The sequence below is a fragment of the Dendrobium catenatum genome, unplaced genomic scaffold, assembly GCF_001605985.2.
Source record: "Dendrobium catenatum unplaced genomic scaffold, ASM160598v2 fragScaff_scaffold_370, whole genome shotgun sequence".
Classification (NCBI taxonomy): Eukaryota; Viridiplantae; Streptophyta; class Magnoliopsida; order Asparagales; family Orchidaceae; genus Dendrobium; species Dendrobium catenatum.
This window is the reverse complement of record NW_021318832.1, coordinates 5,669,781-5,683,661: the sequence shown is the minus strand read 5'-3', so window position 1 is coordinate 5,683,661 and position 13,881 is coordinate 5,669,781. Positions and strand designations below refer to the sequence as shown.

At 34.9% G+C, this 13,881-nt stretch overlaps 1 protein-coding gene across 1 annotated transcript in view; it reads left to right on the top strand.

Moving 5' to 3' along the window:
- LOC110095479 overlaps nt 1-13,881 on the top strand; it is a 58,084-nt gene that overhangs the window by 36,315 nt on the left and 7,888 nt on the right. The window contains exons 7-9 of the mRNA XM_020821031.2: nt 616-696; nt 13,461-13,615; nt 13,718-13,802. Coding sequence (XP_020676690.1) covers nt 616-696; nt 13,461-13,615; nt 13,718-13,802 — 321 coding nt within the window. The remainder of the gene's footprint in view (nt 1-615; nt 697-13,460; nt 13,616-13,717; nt 13,803-13,881) is intronic.

The window sequence follows — 13,881 nt, the reverse complement described above, 5'->3', positions numbered from 1 at the left end:
GAGTATTATAGGAAATTCTAGTTGGTCACTTAGATGTAGATTTGTTTATATGTGTGTTTTATCCTTATATTTGACAATATTTTCTGATTTATTTCCCATCTTTGGTATTTAGTTCTATTTTCCTCTGTATAGGCGTTCTTCTAAAACTAATAATAGAGAATAAAGTTTTTCCCTCTTCAGCGAAGTGTAATTTGCCATATAGGCTCTAACTTTGTTTGAAGAGCTTAAACTAAATGAAAAGTAAGGTTGGTGGCATATCTGATGATGGCAGCTGCAAGATAATGATCATGAATTTAGTTTTCAATTCTTTTCAAGAGAATAAAGTTTCCAGGATTATGCAGCTGAGAATATAATTTTGTTTTGTTGAAATTTAGTTTTCAATTGTTTTCAAATCCATATTAAGCATTGGGGTCATAACTTCTCTCCAAAAACAAAGCATATATTCTCTGTTTTATTCTTCATTTTGATGGTTATTTACTAATTACGCGTTCAAAGTTTGAACTCTGAACAGTTTGAAATGATTTCTGAAATGTTTTTACTAGTCATTCTGCTTCTTTTTGTATTACTTTCTCTCCACTAATATTTTTGTAACAAAACTTGTATGCTTTGTTGTAGGTTTATTGATGAGGCAATTCAAGAAGGTCTACCTCTAGTTTTGCTTACTGCATATAGCAAAAATGGTGATGAAGTATGCAGGTCTGCTTTGCTTCATTTCACCCTCTTTAAGTATATTATTTTGTTGAAAGGATTTGGCTCAACTTCCTCATTTTTTACTTTTAGCACTTTGATTACATTATTTGTGGTATGTACTGTCATTTTTTGTCTGTTTCATACTTCAATTGGCGACCCACTGTTTAACATCCTGAAAAGATGAAAAAAATTTGATGCTTGGGAATTGCAATTATAATGTGATGCAACCTCCAACCCATTTGTTTCCTTAACAATTTAACAGCCACTAGTTCTCCATGTTCTCTTCTTAATTTTTATGGTGTCCCTTCTTTGGTCTCCTTATATTCATCAGCCTTCTTCACAACTAAAAGCTGAGGGACAATTGATTATTTGGGAGTACCGAACTGTTTTCAGTGATACATTAAAAAATGTATGCGTGACGATTATAATGCCAGGTGCAGCAGGGAAAAAAAAGAAAGGAAAGAAAGACAAATTAAGGAGTGGGAAACCGCTGAGAAAATAGATCGTGAAAATAAAATGGATCTTGGGAACTATCTGTAAACTATATTGACCAATGAAGATACATTAAGCAGTACCGTGGCCTGACTTAAAATCCTCAGCTAGTGTTCACTTAGAAAAATATGGCGCTTGAGCCCTGCTTCCTAGGCTTAAGGTTCCATTTTTCCTTAAGGTAGATTGAATTTTTAATTAGCCAGATTTCCCCCGATGATTGTGTCGGGGTTTATTTAGTTTTGGGTTCCTACTTCCTATAAGCGCACGCCCCCATAGTTAATTATCCCTCATATCGCGTTGAAGAGAACTCTCGATTAAGGATAAATTAATTTTTGATGCGCAAGTATTTTAACCTTGGTTGTGAGGGATAGAGGTAGATCCGATCAAGATCCCATGGTTCCGTTATCCCTGGATTGTCGTAGGTCTCAATTTACCAATACTTACAATCATTGATCATAATATATAGGGAATATGATTAGTAACAATGGGTTGCCTCCTCTCATGTATCCCGAGTAAACTGAAGTGGTTAAATATGGGCTTTAGTGTTATGGTGGTTTAGTTTGGATTGGGGTTTATAGCTCCACTTGGGAGTTTCCCGTAATTTAGGTTTGGATTGGGGCCTGCGTCTTCATTTAGAAGTTTCCCGTGGGTTTAAGTTTAGGTCGGGACGTACGACTTCATTTAGAAGTTGTCCATACAGTAGGTTTTATGGCTTCCCTTGGGAGTGACCTGTGTGTTTGGGTAGGTCCGACGCTTCTGCATTTAGAAGTGGCTTGACAATTTTGGGTTTTGGTTTGAGAGTTTGATTCTTCCCTTAAAAGTATCCCAAATAGCAGGTCTTACGTCTTCCCCTTGGAAGTAGCTTGTATGTTTGGGTAGGTCTTACGGCTTCTACATTAGAAGTTTCATGTAGGTTAGCTTTTAGAGTTCCACATTTTGCTTAGTAGTTTCTTTAATAGTTTGGTTAAAAGCGAATCTTACTGCTTCGCTTGGAAGTAGCCCAGTTGTTTGTATATGATGTAGGCAAAAGTTCAATTTTTATTCTTAATGGGCATTTACTGGTGGGCTATTTTTTCTTCTATTGGGCTTGGTCCACTTGCCCTTGACTGTTTGGTGTTTGGAGGTCTCAACTGATGGTTTTCTTGGCTATTGGGTTGACTGGCTGCTCGGTTCCTGGGCTGGCCATGCCTTTCCCTTGTTGTCTGTTGGGTTCCTGGGCTGGCTGTTGGGATGCTTGGTTGCTCGGCTCCTGGTCTGGCTGTGCCTTGTTCTTTGGGTTTTTTTCCCTCATTTGATTGGATGCTTGGGTGGCACTTGTGGGAGGCTGTTTGGCTTCCTTTTCCCTATTTAAAGGGGCTATTTGCTGCTATTTTAGGTGGTTTAGAAATGAAAATTTGTGGAATGTAAAAACATGCGGGTTTTTCTTAGCTTGCGAGCTAAGTCTCCTTTCCCCTTCCCCTCTTGTATTTCGTCTTGTACTTCTAACCCCTTCTCTCCATGGTTTCCACTCCACATGTATCCTTCTTCTTAAGTTTTTTATAAGTTGTAGTGTGTCTTTGTTTTTAATAATATTATTATCTTGTTTATGTTTGTCTATGTTTTAAGGAAGAAAGTTGTCTCTTAATTTGCAATCTTAGCGTTTATTTTTATCTATGTTTTAAGAAAGGAAGATTTGTGTCTTTGCACTATTTCCTGTCTCATCAGGATAGGTCTTACGACTTCTACACTTAGAATTGGGCTATATAGGTTTAGATTTATATGGCTTATCACTTCATTTTAGAAGTTTCTCGAATATCAGGGCTTATTACTTACTTTGGAAGTTGCCTGTGCATTAGTTTGATTAAGATTTATTGCTCCCCTTGGGGCGACTTGATTTAATTTATGAATGGGTCTTACTGCTTCTATTAGAAGTAGCCCGATTTGGATTTGGATAGGTCTTACAGCTTCTACATTTAGCAGTGGCCTGTACGTTTGGGTTTAACTTAGGGCTAGTTTACTTCACTTGAAAGTTTCCCTAGCATATTAATTAAGTGTGGGTCATATTGCTTTTTTGAAAGTAGCTTGTATGTTATCAGGGACATGATATTTGTCATAGGAAGTTTTCCCTAATACCATGATTAAAGTAGCACTTATGACCTCTATTAGAGGTTGCCTATCGAACTTAGCTTAGCGGGAATTTAGTCGCAGACACTCAGTCTTGTACTTTTCATTGTTTCAACACCAACACTAGTTTTTTGTTTACACCTCTAGTGTTTTGTTTACTACCTTGCATTGTCCTTGGTTATTTGTTTGCACGAGTTCAGGGATTACAATACAGGGAGTTTACTAGAAGCTGGAGTTTGCCATGAGCTGAGTTTGGAGGGTTTGGTGCATGATTTAAAATTGCGCAATAAAAGGCTCGCCTTGAGGCGCGCCTTACCGTAATGTGGTCCCTTTAAGCCTCAAAGCCTACGCAATAAATTAAGGTTTTGAGGCTTACGCCTCAAGTTTAGTGAGGCGCGCCATAAGGCGCGCCTCGCCTCACATTTTTGAGGCGACGCCTCTAATAAAATTAACCTATTTTTTTTTTCAGTTCCGACCCCTAATTGCACCTAGTGAGATGTCGACGTGGCATCAACATTTAAACACTAGTAAAGGTCGAATGTCAGACGCTGCGTTACGGTTTTCAAGTTCCAGCAAACTTTCCAACTTCCAAGCATTCAATCCGGAGCAATTCCAAGCATTCCCTCAATTCCTTCTTAGGTGTCGTCACCCACCAAGAGAAAGGTAATTTGCTGCCATGATTTCTGTTCAGTTCTGCGTATTTTATGGTTATGCTATGCGTAGGTGTTCAAGGTTTTGAAGTTCTTTATTTTTTTATGCTTACGCTATGTGTATGCGGTGCTTCTCGAAACTTTTTAAATGTTTGTTTGATACTTTGATTCCATCGGGTTTTCTCTGTATTTAGGGTTTATGAATTTATGTTGAAATTTGAAATATAAACCCTAACTAAATTTTAAGCATCGAGTACTCTATGCGTATGTTGTGCGTACTCTACACGTATGTTGTGCGTACTATATGCGTATACTGTGCGTGATAATTGCTTATGTTGTGTGTATATACTGCGTGCGTACATTATGCGTGCGTATAATTTGCTGCCATATTTTCTGAAATGTGCGTTTTTGTGCGTATGTTGTGAGTACTCTATACGTATGTTGTGCGTGATTGTTGCTTGTGTTGTGCATATTTTATGCTTATGTTGTGTGTTTTTTGTGCGTATCTTATTTACTTATTCTATATGTTTTTATTTTTTTTAAATTTTCAGATATATGTTCGTCTAATTACCTGTCGATGCTATGTTTCTACTTTTCGATCAATTTGTGATAACTTTGCTCAGCAAATTTCTCCTGAAGTCCGTGGACACATTGAAAGGGTTTGAAGATCATACAGTTTTGCAATTTCCTGGGTTTGGAGCAAAAATTTTCCCTCTTATTTATGAGCTGATATTAAGGGTGGAACATTTTCAAAACAATGGTTTGTTCTAAAAGGTCTCTCTATTCCTTTAGAGCGCTATGTTCACATCATATCACAGTGGTTGAGTTGTTGCTTTGGGCGATGAACTAGCTGAGGGAAACGATATTAGAAAAGATTGTTTGTTAAATGACAGGTTTTGACAAAGTGTCTTATATTGCCAATTACAATCCATTAGACCTTTAGTTCATTGTTTTAAGGGATGGTGGATTGTTGAGAAAGAAGAGCCCATGCCAATGAGTTTCATCTGCGCAATGACATGGATGAAGCCAAAGAGATGATTGCCTCAAACTTAGGAGGCAGTGAGGGAAGCTTTAGCGGAAAATTGAAATTTTTATTGATGATAGGTGGGAAACTACAGGCTTCACCGCACACATGGGCAATGCCGCTAGTTACTACTAAAACCCTCAGTTCATATGTCAGAGAATAAATCTACAAACAAACCCTGAAATAAAGTATGGTGATATATCACTTGCATGGATCGTCTAATAAGTTGATGCAACTGAAAGATCAAATGCTGACTGGCAATTGGTACCTTTAGGAACGAAGAAGGTTTTTTTGGATTACAACAAACAAAAGATACAATTGCAAAACGATCTCCAGTTGAGTGGTGGATTCAATTTGGTGATAGGACTCCAGAATTACAGCATTTCTGCTGTGAAGTTTTGGCTTGACATGCTCTTCATCTGGCTTGTGAAAGAAATTGGTAGTACCTAACAACCAAGTACATATAAAGAGGAGAAATCGCTTGTCGACATTGAGGATGAACTCACTGGTGTACATTATGTACAATATGAGACTCAGAGATAGAAATTTGAAGAAAAAAAGATTAATGTGATGATGAAGATCCTTTGCTTTGCGATAATGTGGCATCTGATGATGAGTGGTTTGTAGATGATGAAGTTGAAGTGATGCGTATGTATTACAAGATGAAGATTTAAATGTTCATTTTCTTTGATGGTCTTAAAGCATCCACATCCACCACAACTCAAGAAAAATCAAAAAAGGTATATAAATAATATAGTTTTCTTTTCTTAAACTTTTTATTAATGTATTACACTATTATTCATTATGATATTGCTCAAAAATATATTTAGGAAGAGGAAGATAATTGATAATAAGGAAGAAGAAGCTGATTGAGAGATATTGGACTCTATAGGAGAGGTGGGAAGAGGAGAGAGCAGTTCATCATAATGATGATTCAAATGAAAAACCCCCTTTAGTAAAGTTGTGATGACTGTGAAGGTGAATGACAGTGCTGATGACTACTGACTAGGAGTTCTCATGTGATATGTCTCCCTTAGTTAATTCGCAAAGATGTGGTAAGTAGCTTTTTATATGTTTTATATAATTAATTACTCATTTAGTATACAAAATTTATTGTTTTTATGTTTACGCAATTTTTTGATTTTGAGGCTGAACGCCTCGCCTCACGAACGGAAAAACGCCCTCAATACCCGAATACGCATATTTTTAAACATTTTGGTTTGGTGTTTAGAGTTGTAGCTAGTGTTTGAGAGTTTTTGTAGTTTTTTTGTCAGAGTTTTTGGTGTTTTAGTTTTAGGAGTTGAGCTTTTAGTTGGTGTGATTTGTACTTAGGTTTGTTATTAGTGCAAACTCTTTTTATTATTGCATTTATTTTAGGATTTATTATTATTAATTCAATTCAATTAATTAGTTAAATGAATATATCAGTTAAATGAATTTTAAAATTAGTTAATTAATTAAATGATTTTTCCAAATTTTATTTAGTTCGATTAAATTATTAATTAGCTAATTAGAATTTAAATTTATTTTAAAAATTGATTTAGTAATTTAATTTTAATTAGTTATTTAGTTAAATTAAATGAAATTTTAATTTGTTTGATTTAATTATTCAATTTGTTTTTTACAAATTGATTATTTAATTAGTAAAATTAATTACATTTTAATTCTTATTCCTTAAATATATTAGATTGATAATTAAATTAATTTATTTTAAAATTTTAATGAATTTTATTAAATTAAATTGAGGTTTTAATTTTTATTTTAAATTAATTAGTTGATTAGTTTAAATATTCGTTATTGATTTATTTAAGTTAATTAAATGAAATTAGTGAATCAATTATTTTGATTATTAATAATTTTATTCAATTACTCTTCTAGTAGCTTCAAAGAACATTCAACAATCACTTGGCATAATTCAGCAGCCTCCCGGCATGCCCTCCCCGCAATGGGAGGGCACCTGCCTTTGAAACCTGCCGCAGTAAGATAAAATTCAATTGCCGAGAGACTTTGAGACAATGATGGTCCCAATATAGGTCTTCTAGTCCTCTAATGAAATGTTGTTAAGAGCACTTTGTAATTTGACATTTCCCTAGAATTTTGGCAGCCTTTTTGCCTCCCCTTGCAAGGAGAGGTTGGGGAGGGCACATTGCCCTTTTGCATTTCCCTCAATCAGATTAAATCAACTATTGAGGGCTTTTGGGGAAGAATCAATCATAGGTCCGATCTTCGACTCCTCCAATTGAGTGATTGCGGCATTCATGCTCTTTATTATTATTTATTATTATTTATTATATACAAATAATCAATACTGCCGTTTGCCAGGTCCGCAAGTCTGGATGAGAAAAGTGAGGGGTTATGTTTAGTAGTCGACAGCAGCGTAAAACTCGTTCGAAACAATAATGACATGAATTCCTTTAAGAAAATTGTGTTAAATGCTAGGGCGTCCCCTGGAAGCGACGCGCTGTATGGCCTGAATACAGTGACAAGTGGGGTGCAAGGGGCCGCTGCCGGCGGCCCGGTGCAGTGTTAAATAGGCAAGGGTTTCCACATCATGCGACGGATGTGGCAAAGAAGCTAGTCCCATGATTACTAAAAATTAGGATAGGAAACTTGGAGTATAGGTTCCCTTACAGGAAAACTAATGGAATTATAGATATTAGATGATTCATAGGAAAGTTAAAATATTTTGTGCATTCAGGAAAACTAAATGGGTTTGGAGATAAGGCTAAGGAATTGATAGTTTAGGATTTTTAAAACTTTGGTATCGGGTAGGAGTCGTACTAGAAATGGTGTAGGTGTTTATATTAGATAGAGTTTAAAAGGATAATGTTATAAAATTAATAGGATTGGAGATAGAATTAATAGCTTTAAAAGATTGTTGTTGATGATAAGATTCTTATATTATAAAGTGCTTATGCTCCTCAAGTAGGTTTTGGATAATGAGCTCTAAATTAAATTTTTGGAAATGACTTGAAGAATTAATTACAAAAATACCTTTCTTGGAAAAAGAGTTTTTATTGGAGGAGATTTAAAGTGGACATGTTGGTAAGAGAGGTAATGATTTTTAAAAGCTATTCATGGTGGCCATGGATTCGGAACGACGAAATGAAGGGTGGGCAAGACCATATTGGATTTTTGTTATGCGTTATTGATTTTTTAAATTGGCTATACTTGATTTAAGAAAGGAATGAAGCATCTCATCACTTATAAAAATGGATATAATTACAACCCAGATTGACTATTTTCTTATTAGAAAATCAATCGTTTAGATTGCAAAGATTGTAAAGATTATTCCGGAATGAAAATTTATGTACCCAACATCGATTATTGTTTTGGACTTTAAGATAAAGGGGCATAAAAATAAAAAATAAAGTATAAAACAATTTTCTAGGATTAAATGGAGGCTTTTAAAGAAATATTAACCAATAATATTTTTGGAAAAAAGATTTTAGATCTTAAGATTTTTTGCTGTGCATGAGGAATGCTAATATTATGTGGGAAAAAGTGGCTAGTGATATTAAGAATATTGCCAAAAAGATTGTCTTGAAGTATCAAAGGGAAAAGCTCCCATTAGTAAAAATAGTTTGGTGGGGATCCTAATGTGCAAGAAAAAATTAAAAATAAGAGCTTTGTTATAAAAATTGGTTTAATTTTAAAAAATTCTGATAATTGCGGAAAATATATAAGTGGCTCGTAAGGATGCTAAGAAAGCAATATGCGATTGGCAGAAAGCATTAGCTTTCAGTATTTATATAATAGATTTAATACTTAAAGAAGGGAAAGATATATGTATAAAGTTAGCAAACAAAGAGATATGAGTAGTAAGGATTTAGTTCAAGGAAGTGTATTAAAAGATGAAGATCAAAAAATACTTTTCTTAGAAAGATTATATTCAACAAAGATGGATGAGATTATTTTGCTAAAAACTTTTTAACTGAAGATTTGTGAAAATAAGATGACTATAGTGACTTAGCACCCTAGATGAAAATAAAGATTTATGTTTTTATCGGCGTATTAGTAATCTGAAGTAGAGAAGGTTAAAGAAAAATGAAGGGTGGAAAAGCTTGTTGGACCTGATGATATTTCAATAGAGGTATGGAAATGCTTAGGAGATGAAGGAATTTCATGGCTTACTAAACTTTTTAATACTATTTTGAAGACTAAGAATATGCCAGATGAGTGGGAGCGAATGAGTTGTTTAATTCCATTTTTAAGAATAAACGGTGATGTAAAGATTGTGCGAATTTAGGGTATTAAGTTATATGTTGTCATATTTTAAAAACTATTGGAGCGAGTTGGAGCATAAGGTTTGCGGCGTGATACTAATTGTTTCTTTCCAAATCAATTTGGATTCATATGCCGGGTAGGCTCGTGACTTGAAGCCAATACATTTATTAAGAGGTTTGAAATGGAGAAATATAGAGAAAATAAGTGATGATTACATATGATATTTATTGGATTTAGGAAAAAGCATATGATAAGTTCCAAGGAAGTGGCTATGGAGAGTTCTTGAAAAAAGATCAATAATGCTTATATTCAAATCATTAAAAGATATTGTTGCAGGAGCTATTTACTTTTGTTCAAAACACAAGGTGGATTGACCAAGTATTTCCCTATTTCGGTTGGGTTACATACAGAATCAACGCCTTAACGCCCATATCTTTTGCTTCTAGTCATGGATGTTCTCACTAGACATTTGCAAAGGAATTGTACCCTTGGTGTATGCCTTTTTGCTGATATTTCTTCTTGTTGATAAGACTAGAGAATATGAGAGTTGAAGAGTAAACTTTGAATTATGCGAGGTCAAACTTTAAGAGTCTAAAGGTTTCGCTTGAGGTAGATTCTAAAACGGAATATATGCGAGTGCAATTTTAAGTAGTAATAGACCTGTTGGAGGGGATTGTGGACTTTGGGCGCGGATCAAGTCAATTAATAAGAGTACACGTTTTAGATATCTTGGATCTATTATGTTCCCAGAGTGATGGTGAAATAGATTGGGGATATTATCAGCCAGAATTCAAGTTGATGTTTGAAGTGGAGGAATGCATCGGGCTTTGTATTGTGATAGAAATGGTACCCCTCAATACTTTAAGAGGAAAAATTTTTTTCTTTCTATAAGATCGGTAGTGAGGCCTCATTGCTTTATGTGTCGCCTGACACTGTTTGGTTCCTTTAAAAGAAGAAGCATAATACTGGTTAAGTGTTGCAGAGATGAGGATGCTCATGGTGGATGAGTGGCTTTACCCTTAGGAGATAGGATACGAAATGAGCAAATATACGTGAAAAGGTTGGAGGTAGCTCCAGTAGAAGATAAGATTTAGAGAAAGTCGGCCTAGATTGGTTTTGGTCACATAAACGGCGGCCTTGCGATGACCCGGTTAGGGAGAGTAGAGGTATTAGATTTGACTTATGTTAAGAAGGTAGGGGTAGAACCTAAAAAGACTTGGTAGAAAATATTAGGAATGAACCCCTTTCCTTTTATTAGATCTTAAACGAAGAATTTGACTTTAATAGGAACACAATGGAGAAAAAGGATTCATGTAGCCGACCCCACGTAGTGGGATAAAGGCTTGATGTGTTGTTGTTGTTGTTGTTGTATATACAAAAATAATCCCTCCTCTTTACTCCACCATTTCAAACAAGAAGGAAAAAATTGTTGCGGGGAGTCAGTTTGGTAGTTGGACGCAGGAAGGGGACGGATCGCTTGTTGGTCCCATTCGGACCTAGAGAGAGGCGAGCGCTGTTGCTATTCGGACCTAGAGGGAGGCAGAGGGTTGTTGTGGTTCAAACCTAGAGGGAGGCGGGTGGCTTGCGGTGGCAAGCGGGGGTCGAAGCGTGTGGTGGTAGGCATCGAGTACAGACGAATGTGTGGAAAGAGCTTGTTCCGTTGGGCCTGGGATACATACGAGCAGAGGGATCAGGAGCCATTAGCAGAAGTTAGGGCCGGTCCGGATTCACGAACCTTGTTTTGTGGTATACAGATAGGAGGAGAACGACAATTGGGTTTCGTACACCTGAATCGAACGGGAGGACAAACTTCTTAGAGCTGGAGTTGATTTAGCAAATGCGTTTAAAAACCGAATCGGACCGGCCGTCCGACCGCGTTCAACCGTCGAAACCGGTCTAAACAGGTCGGTTTCGGTTCAACCTGAAAACCGAACTTAAGCTTCAAACCGGCCGGTTCCAACCGGCGAACCGTGTCGCCGTTCACTTGGAATCGGCCGGTTTCAAGATTTGTATATTTCTAAAATATTTAAATTTTAAATAACTTATTTTTAAAATTATTAAAAATATTTATAACCTATTAATTTCAAATTTGAAATGCTTAATTTTTAAAATTAAAAAAAAAAAATTCCACAAACAAGCTTTTATAAGTTTCATCTCTTTACATGATGTACTACACCTTTCTAGCTCAAAAGCCAATATATAGTAAAGCTCACCAAGGGAAGTCTCCCAAGTGATGTGGGACTAAAAAATCTTAAAAGCTCCTATGTCTTTTTTTTTTAACTTTTAGTTTAAAACAATACATACTCATTATTAATAAATTTTTAAAAATAATATTTTTTATGATGAAAATCATGAAATAATATTTTTTTAATTTATCTATATAATATAACAAATTATATTCATCATTTTAATTTTTTTATGGTACATAAATATTAATTAATTTATTTATTATTTATAATAAATGATTTAATTTAACCTCAATAATTTATAAATGTAAAATAATAATATGAATCTAATATATAAATTTTAAATATAAATTATATATAAATATATAACATAAATTAAGGATTATTTATATTAAACTTATTAATTCATTTGTAAGTTATTTTTTTGTTAAATTTAAAGATTGAATATGCTTAAATTTAAAATTATATAAGATATTAATAAGATATTAGAAATATGTAAGTTAATCTTATATGATTTTTATATCATCTAAATTGTATTTATTACGTCATCCGGTTGAACCCCGGTTCGACCGGTCGAACGTGAACCGCTCTCTCTACCGTTTCGTTGTCCGGTCCGGTTTTCACAACTTTGTGATTTAGAGCTTGTGCTGGCCGTTCGAGGGGGACGGACGGTGCAGGCGATCATCTTTGTGCGTGGCCGAGAGACTGGAGAAAGCCGAGCGCCAAAAATAAGCCGAATGCCTCAAAACTGAAAGTGAGCATAAGTTCCATGTTTCGTTCCTTTGTTCTTTTACACAGATTGAGATAGTAGTTCAAGAATGTGGAGATGAGATGACTTGCGGTTTGGTTTTGCCGATGTGGATATTTTTTATTATTTGTATTTCTCTTTTTTGTTTTTTTTTTATGTCAACAACTAGGTTCCAGACATTCTATTCGTAGGCAGTTGGGCAAACTATTTCCTATAAAAGCTTGATGGTAAGGTCTGGCTGGGGCAGCGTCTGTTTTATGGAAAAAAAAAGGCTTATAGCTATCTACATGTAAAAAAAAAAAAAACTCTTATTTGTTCGGGCCAAGCACTTTTTTGGCCTTTGGAATTGGAAGGTGAAGTTAATTTATCTTTCCATAAAAATGAACATAGCCTTTTTGGGATGTTATGGTTATCGCTGATGATTCATGCATTACTTGATTTTTCCTAGTTACAAGTATTAGATACTCAATAATTGATAAGAAGGGGTCTGCATTGCTAGTCATCTTCTCATTATTATTATTATTATAATTAATCAGGTTTATGAAGTCCTCCTGCACTCCTTCCTTTTTAAGTGTTGAATGTTGTGTTAACTCTAGTTCATATAATTTTTTGTCGTATTGGCTTTTGATTTATTCCAATATCTCTTTCTATCCGTACTACATTAATTCTATTTACACTCCTTATCGATGCATATTCCATTTTCATTGTAAATTCCCAAACGACTATCCTTTTTTCAACAATCTCGTCTTCAAACGTGCTATTAATATGCTCTCTTTATTATAATTATTTACAAATCACCATTTTGACCTTTTAAGTTGTAGATTTTTTATTTCTTCCAGCTCAGAGATTGCATGAAATCTAAATTTATTTTGCCGGACAATTTCTAAAAAGAAGCTTATTTCCCGTCTTATAAGGTTTTCACCCTTAGTTCCAATTCTGTGACTTGTCATGTTAACTAGATCAAGTTGAATTTAACATTTGTAGCGTGGTTTAATTGCTTTGCAACTATTCAAACTATCAGAGTCTATGAGTGGATGTATATGGCAAGAGAAAGTACAAGCTCAAGATCCTGTATGTTGGAAGATGGGCAAAATATATTCAAACATTGGACGATAAATAGCAGAAAAAAAAATCATGTGCCCAATTGCCAGACGGCTATATCAAGGGAAGGACATTGTGGACATGTTGGGCCGTGCTATTTCATAATTCATTTATATTTATTTTTGGATATTTATTTATGCATTTAAGCTGCGAGGATAATTGACCTTCAGTATAGGAATCAATTTGGAATTTACAAAATTTTAAATTATTTTTTTCTTTTCTATCATTCAACATTGCAGATCCATAATTGAGAAGCTAGGCCATGATCGAACATTGCAAGTAAAAGTAGTAGGAATGGATGAAGTGCAACAAAGTTACTATGGACAGCTTGTTCTTGGTGAAGGAGTCTCATCTAGTTTGGATGAGCAGCTTGTTAAAGAAGCACGAAAAGCTGGTGAATATGTGATCTGGAGCTTTTAAACTTCCCATTTTCTATCAGTCTTCATAGAGTTTTGAGCTTATTTTCTTCAGTTTCTTTTTTGTAATGCAATGACAGTTTCAATGGAGAAGCAAAGAGTTGCTGAGGAGGTTGCCTCCATTCTAAAATTGAGTGTTGATATTGATACAACCTCAACTGAAAGGTCTGCATTCCTAGAAACATTTTTTTTAATGTCTGTACTGGTGGAAATATCTGTTCTCTGCTAGTGATAATTTTTCTTG